The sequence below is a fragment of the Sinocyclocheilus anshuiensis genome, unplaced genomic scaffold (assembly GCF_001515605.1).
Source record: "Sinocyclocheilus anshuiensis isolate Anshui unplaced genomic scaffold, SAMN03320099.WGS_v1.1 scaffold47, whole genome shotgun sequence".
NCBI classification, from domain to species: Eukaryota; Metazoa; Chordata; class Actinopteri; order Cypriniformes; family Cyprinidae; genus Sinocyclocheilus; species Sinocyclocheilus anshuiensis.
In genome coordinates this window covers 1534739-1542602 of record NW_015551047.1, presented here as the reverse complement: position 1 = coordinate 1542602, position 7864 = coordinate 1534739, and the positions used below count along the sequence as shown (strand labels likewise).

The 7864-nt window shown below is 37.1% G+C and overlaps 2 protein-coding genes across 2 annotated transcripts in view; one reads left to right on the top strand and one right to left on the bottom strand.

Moving 5' to 3' along the window:
- slc25a19 (solute carrier family 25 member 19) overlaps positions 1-3801 on the top strand; it is a 6502-nt gene extending 2701 nt beyond the window's left edge. The window contains exons 2-7 of the mRNA XM_016451646.1: positions 4-137; positions 780-935; positions 1876-2046; positions 2241-2415; positions 2943-3073; positions 3286-3801. Coding sequence (XP_016307132.1) covers positions 6-137; positions 780-935; positions 1876-2046; positions 2241-2415; positions 2943-3073; positions 3286-3462 — 942 coding nt within the window. The 5' untranslated portion in view covers positions 4-5 and the 3' untranslated portion in view covers positions 3463-3801. The remainder of the gene's footprint in view (positions 1-3; positions 138-779; positions 936-1875; positions 2047-2240; positions 2416-2942; positions 3074-3285) is intronic.
- An 878-nt stretch (positions 3802-4679) lies between these two features.
- On the bottom strand, positions 4680-6259 carry LOC107661882 (myeloid-associated differentiation marker). Its single transcript, XM_016451666.1, has one exon. The coding sequence runs from the start codon at positions 6191-6193 to the stop codon at positions 5333-5335; it is 861 nt and encodes a 286-aa protein (XP_016307152.1). The 5' UTR covers positions 6194-6259; the 3' UTR covers positions 4680-5332.
- Between the last annotated feature and the right edge of the window lie 1605 nt (positions 6260-7864).

Sequence of the window (7864 nt, the reverse complement as noted above, 5' to 3'; positions counted from 1 at the left end):
CAGGAATGGTGGGCTATGATCCAGACTCCCCCGGCGTGGTTCTCTCCCCAGAGGAAGCTGCTCTGGCCGGGTCAGCGGCAGGTATGGTCACCCGTGCCCTCATCAGCCCTCTGGATGTCATCAAAATCAGATTTCAGGTAACAACTTCCATTTCACTGAGCCAAAGGGCTCTTGGGTTTCCGAACTGTTTTTCTGTACATGAAAGCATAAATATTAACACATTCAACTAAAGTTGTTTTCATCGATAGCTAACACAATAGTCCAGGGGTGGCGAACTCCGGTCCTGGAGAGCCTCAGCCCTGCAGAGTTCAGCTCCAACCCTAATAAAAACTCACCTGCCTGTAGCTTCCTAGTAACTGTTCAGACCTTGATTAGCTTGTTCAGGTGTGTTTGATTAGGGTTGAAGCAAAACTCTGCAGGACCAACGTTCGCCACCCCTGCAATAGTCCCTGTTCTAGTACATCTGATTCGCATAAGCTTCATCGTGCTTAAAACATGAGTCACGTTTTCCCGTGGAATTTTAGCACCACTCCCAAACCCACGGCTGCACTGAGCATGCTCAGTTCAAAGAGGCCTGTTAATCTGCTTTAAACTGGTTATAAATGCACACAGAAGATGCAGCCGATGAGCTGTTTTGTGCTTGATTTAGTTTGTAGTTTCTCTGCCATAGCAACTGGTGGACAGGCCTCAAGGTGGCAGTGTGTTACACTTTTAGACATTCAAACTGGTCTTTATTGTGACACAGCAGGACCGTTTTGACTGTTTTGTGCATGCTGCAGTTGCAGATCGAGCAGGTGTCCTGGAGGAGTCGCCAGGGGAAGTACTGGGGTTTATGGCAGGCCACACGCTGTATTATGACTGAAGAAGGACTTCCTGCTTTCTGGAAAGGTCACATTCCTGCCCAGCTGCTGTCTGTGTGTTATGGGGCAGTTCAGGTATGTGGAGATAAATCATATATATTCACAATATAAGTAACATTTTCATGAGGCCAGAATCATCTTCCTGTTCCATTATTAAGCCACAAACTGTAAACTGATCCTATTGTAAGGGTAGAAAAAGTTTCTCTTCTGTTCTATTCTGCTATGATTTTGTTGCAAACAATATTCTATTCTATTCTGTTGAGATAAAGATACATTTTGTCCTCATCAGTGTTATTTTAGTATTATTCATATACTACTATAGTAGTTATTCATATTTCGAATTGGTGATTATTTTCATTTTAATTCAAATATTTTAATGATTTTATTATGTACTTCTATTATTATTTTTTTATATATATTTCTAATTGAGCTTTCATTTATTTTTATTTCAATGTTTTATTTGTTCATTTTGAATTGCTTATGTATATATTTCTTTATTTTTACTTTTTGTAGTTTTTGTATGTGCTTGTGTCATTTTTATTTCTTTTTTACTTATTTGTTTTATTCCGTTTCTAATTCATTTTTATTTCAGTTTTTGTTTTAGTCATTTTAATAAACATAAACATTTATTTCAATTATATCAACATTTCTAATTCTTGCTTACATTTTTGTAAAGTTTTTCATCTAATATGTAGTGTTTTATTTCAGTTTTATTTCAGTTAATGGAAATGTTTAAAAAAAATTATTATAGTTTTAGTTAATATAAATAATGCTGGTCTGTTGATGTAGCAGTAAATGTTATATTCTATTATATTCTGTTTTGATCTTGTAGCAATAAAGGAATTCATATTCAATTTTTCTTATATTCTATTCAATTCTATGTAGACATGTGGCTTATCCTATTTAGTAATTTAGAAAGATAGATCAAGCATTTGTCATTATCCTTCACACAATTGTAGACATTTGACAAATACCCTTAAACCTCATTGGTTCTCTTTGTCTTTTTTTGTGGTAGTTTGCGAGTTTTGAAGCCTTGACAGAGCTGGTCCATAAGAAGACGAGCTATAAGAGCCAGACACCAGGAGTGCATTTCATCTGCGGCGGTTTGGCCGCCTGCTCCGCCACCGTCGCCTGCCAGCCGCTGGATACCCTCCGCACACGCTTCGCTGCTCAGGGCGAACCCAAGGTCAGGGGTCAAGCCTCAGGAGCGTGATATGACCTGTTACTACATATTTTTAATGTGCTGCGTCTGAGTGCATCTGAAAGGGTGGATGAAACGTAATAAAACCTGAGTTCATTTTAAAAGGTCATATATTATTCCACTCTGGTAGGCTTTAATGAGAAACTTCCCACAATTCAAAGGTTTTCTCATATGTACAGATGTATCGTAACCTCAGGCATGCCGTGGCCACAATGTTCCGCACAGAGGGGCCCTTCACCTTCTACAGGGGCCTCACACCCACCCTAGTGGCCGTGTTTCCATACGCAGGCATGCAGTTTTTCTTTTATAATATCCTGAAGAAACGTCTGGAGCCCCAGGACACCAAATCTAAAGGTCAGAGCATGCTTTTTAAACAGTGTTGTTTCAGTTTTGTATGTACTATTATGATATTTATTCATATTTTGAATTAGCTTTTATTTCTTTATTTGTTTGTTTTCTTTAATAAAGTTCAGCCAATTAGCTTTTATTTTTATATTTTCATTTTTATTTTAGTTAAAAAGTTTTAGTGATTTCATTATGTGGTATTTTACATTTTAATTTGTTTTTATTCATTTATTTAGCTTTCCTCTTTTTTTCATTTTTAGTTTTAGTAGTTTTAGCTCTTCAACAAACTTTTTCAGTTAAATTTTATTTCATTTAGTTGACGGCAACATCTCTCATTTTCAGTTAATATTTTGAAATGCAAGTTTTTCTCATCTAATATTTATATTTTATTATTTATTTCAGCGGAAGCCATTTCTAATAGTTTTAGTTGACAATATCAACACTGTCCTTAAAGCACATATCTATGAATTCAAACCTTGTGTAAGGTGCTTTCTGTCCCGCTGTTGACGTTGCTGTGGTGTCTTGTCTGTTTTCAGGAGGTTTACACAGTCTGATCAGTGGTAGCTGTGCTGGAGTCATCAGTAAAACAATCACATATCCCTTTGATCTGATTAAGAAGAGACTTCAAGTGGGTGGATTTGAAGAGGCCAGGATGAAGTTTGGACAGGTGGGTGGAGCGCTGTAGTGGTTAAAGATCTGAGCTGATAACCAAAAGACTGTAGGTTCAATGTCCCTACGATAACTATTTCTGCTTGCTAGACTGACTTCACTATTACTGTTGTTAATGTCTAAACCCTAAGGCATTAGAGAGAGTCATAAGAGATTTCTTTCAAAAACACTTGAATAGTTTAATACTAATTTCCTGTATTTTCTGTGCAGGTGCAGACATATCATGGGTTTGCAGACTGTGTGGTGAGGATCGGCAGAGAGGAAGGGCCCCGGGGTTTCTTTAAGGGTCTCTCCCCCAGTCTATTGAAGGCCGCTCTGTCCACAGGCTTCACCTTCTTCTGGTACGAGTTCTTCATCAATGCCATTGTCAGCCTCAAGAGCAGCTAGTGAGCAATGAGAGAAACCCCACAGACGTCCTTGAGAGTCATTTTAGATCATCAGATGGAACTCAGTGTGTGTTTTCTGGTGTGTTGATGTATTAGGACGTAAAGTAAAGAGTAGCTGTAGCAGTAGCTGCTCTCAAAATACAGGCACTGCTACAAAAGTCAGGAGCTGTTTTACCACACCAGAAAGACAGTTTTACCTCTGACTCGCTCTACTAAAGCCTTGAACTGAAGAATCAGCTGAAATGTACCTGTTTACGTGAAACAGTGAACTCTACCTCTTGTCTCTCTCAACTGGAGACTGGAAAACCATTGTTACACATATTAAGATTTTAAATTTAAGTTTTGTCAATGTCTGGATATTTTGGTTTGCACTCTCATTAGGATCTATCTTATTGTTTGTATACATAACACTGGAAATCAGAATGTTTTAACTTATGGTTTTTGCAGTTTTGTATTTCAAAAACATTTAAAATACATACTCAATATGGTGCATGAAATATTCAGTCATCTGTTTTCTACAGTTTCATTTCCGATTTTTTGTTTGTGTGCTTTGTGTCATTGTTAAGGTTTTTAAACGGTGAATGGTCAAATATTTCATGGATTAAAATATTTATGTTCCATATTAACGGATGGAAGAATATTGTTTGGAACAGTTTGAACCTCCATGTTTCCTGTTACTCTGGCTTTATTTGTGGCCATATTTATGTTTTGTTTTTTTTATTGTACTTTCTCACTGACATTAGTAAAAACAAACTCTCTTCCGAGGATCATAATGGTTTTACTTTTACACCTGTGTACTCATGTACAAAAACACATTACAAAAATGTATGGCAAACAAATGGGTGACGTAAGAAAAAAAAACTATTTTTTCTAATAAAATTATTTTATTTACATTTTCTTTGTTGTCCTGTTCTGCTTTAATGTTTGGAGAATGAATTATTGCAAAAAATGTTTCCTAATTATTAGATTATCTTTAGTTATATTAAGATTCTTCAATAACGTTAAAAAGCCAAAAAAATGTCAATGTTAATGGACAAGGTTAATGTCAATAAAAATGTTAGTTAATTAAAAAAGAATGTAACATAAAAATGTCATTAATATTATAACAAATAAAACACAGACAAAAGGTACAAATATGTTGTTTTTTATCTTTTTATCTTAAAATCAACAGGGTAAACTTCGACCATTTCTTCATTTTTTGTGACTGTTTACGCTGGCTTTAGATTAAAAACAGCTTCGAAATCTCAAAAACTTCTACTTTGTCTCTAAATATTTCTCACATCATACAACCTTTCGGCTTTCTGCGAAAATGTACAACAACAGACAAAAATAAGATTGGTAACATATAAAAATAAAAATCACTGTACAAAGTTACAGTCAAGTATATTATTGCGGAGTGACATTAATCGATACTGTAGTACCGGTAGTAGGCTACATATGGTTTCAAAACTAACCCACGAAACATGACTTACTAATAAATATTAACCATGTGCGACTCCCTGGGAATGAATAACTCATCTGTACTCCACCTTCTACGTAATGTGACTGAAAATAGGGTGCGGCCACATTTGTATGGCGAAATTTCGTCAATCCGAGCGATTTGGTATTTCGCGTGAGGAGAAATGTTTTCGCGCACATTTTCCGCATTAGATTCACATTTGTTCAACATTAAACACGCGTTTTCGCTTTGTTGAAACTGCTTAGTTTGGAAGTAGCTTCATGCATAGGCCTACTACTATTGACAAACAATGGACCTTTTTTGCCCGCTAAATTTCGCCTAAATTTCGCTTATGGCTGCTCCGTACACAATAACATCCTTACTCATGTTACATACATTATTTTTTCATGTTAAACCAAAGATATGGCATGGGTTACTCTTGCCCATGTTGGGTAAAGAATACTATTTTAACAGAGTAGGCCATATCTCCAATGTATACTAAGAAATTAATGACGGTCATGAAGGTCACCACCACCAGATTATCCCACGGACAGCGTTTACAATCTGTTGGACGTGAGTTATTGTCAAACGCATACAGCGGCCAGATAACAACAGCAGTTGCGTACATAGCCACGGCCAGGATGTTGAAGCTAATGACCACATTGTCAAAAGAAAATGGAAAGATGGAAGACAGCTTGGCGATGGTGAGGAAAATAATCAGCAATGAAAAAATGAAGCACAGGGAGTAGACGGCCACGCACCACTCTGTTCCCGGAGACTTCCTATATTCGATGGGACTCAAAGACATAAATATGATGCAGGTGACGAATGTCTCCAGGATCTTGAGGAGACCAGGAATGGTGGTGAGAAAGCCGCTAGTTTCACCAGGCCTTTTGTGGACCAACCAGACCTCGGCGGCATACAGCCCAAAACACAACCAGGACACCGCAGACGCCCCGATCTGCCTGGAGCAGGAGGAGCAGGCGAAGAACGTGGGGTAGATGATTGCAATGGTGACCATCATAAGTGTAGCCAACATAGCAAAAGCCATGGTGAAGTCTTCCCAGGAAATGGGCACTTTGGTGTTCAGGTTGGTAAACTCCAAAATGATGATCAGGAGGGTTGTGAAACAGCAGAAGCACCAGCAGAACATGGACCAAGCCCAATGGGACTTGGCTTCATTTGGGATTCCCGCTGATGCCGCCAATGCAAAGCAGATGCATGTTAGAACCACCTCCACCATCCGAACAATGCCAATAGGCAGAATCAGAGATCTGAAATCCACATGCAACATGATGAAACTCAGGAATTTTCATTTGTTTTTGTTTTCATTTGAAATTTCTTTGTTTTTTCAGATTTCCAATGATTCTGATTTTTAGAAACGGCGTTGCATTCTTCCGAGCATCTTTGTGCAATTTCACCGTGCCACAAATGTCAACAAATCCAGTCAAACTCCTTTTTCTCCTCACGTTGTCCTCTGGTTTTTCTATTCCACAGGGACTCTTTAAAAGTCAGTAGCCAAAAGTTCTTCTTTGTAGTAAAACTTCAGTTCCTTCTCATGTGGCAGCAAACATGTTTGATCATGTTGACACTAGAACAGAAGCCTTTTCGAGCTTATCGCATTCATGGCCTTTCTCTTGGTTCTCATTGGTTGCTGGTCTGCTGTTGTCCTATGAGCTGATTCCAAACCCTGAACTCTGGTCTAAAGCCAGGCTCTTTCTAATCACTTCCACCTATGGGCTTCAGTCCCACCTCAAGATACCTTTTGGTTTAATCACAGGAAAGTTCAATTTGGATTATTCTTTTACTTGTCCTGATAACAGCATGATGTGGAGTACTATAGGTTATATAGACCAAGAATGTTTTACAGATAAAGCAAACAATCTTGCAGAACTCTTTCTTTGTCTACAGCTTGTAAAATAATTTAGAGCTTTCATCTTCATTGCTCGACATCTTCGGTTTCATTTGATACTGAAGCCCATTTGCACAGCATAATAATAATTAAACATATTTTGGTAAAAATTCTAAAGTGTAACATGAAAAGTCGAAATTATGAGATAAAAAGTCATATTTTGACATTAGTTGAAATTATGACAAAAAGTTTAAATAAAATGGTGACATAAGTCAGATTTATAACATAAAGTGATAATTATGAAACAAACAGTTGAATTATGACATGAAACGTTAAAGTTATGAAGCCATCAAATTAACAACATTTTTACCAGAAGGTGTCACGTTACTGCTTGATCTCATTTTGATTTCCTCTTCTAATGTTTTATCATTTAAACCAAACAAATATTTTTTTAACGGTTTTACCTCTGTTTGTGTTGTCTTAAATGCCAGCTGCTATTTACATGTTGAAATCCAGGTTAAAATATAATTGTAGATAGATAAAACAACAACAACAAAAAAGATGTTCAAGATCAACTTTTAAAAACTCAAAAAAAAAAACTTGTGTTGGCATTCAACTTGACTGTACATTATCCCTATTAGTTTGGTGTTTAAACGGAAATGTTATTGGAAATTAAATTATACTTGCACTAGCTGACAAACTATAATCTGATAGAATGTGAAATAGAGCAGAGAGGTTATAAGCAATAGGTAATTTAAAGGGGTCATATGATGCGATTTCAAGTTTTCCTTTCTCTTTGGAGTGTTACAAGCTCTTGGTGCATAAAGAAGATCTGTAAAGTTGCAAAGACTAAAGTCTCAAATCCAAAGAGATATTCTTTATAAAAGTTAAGAGTTAACCACGCCTACCTAAAACGGCTCGTTCTAACACGCCCCCACATGTCTACATCACTGTGTGGGAAGATTTACATAACGCCGCCCAAATGTTCACGCAAAGAAAGAAGGCATAACTTTTATTCTCGCTGTAGTATTGTTGCCGATGTCGTGAAGGCGCTGTGTGTTTCGTTGTGAAAGCGAAACTACTTTGTTTGGTCTTCCAAAAGAGGACGATATC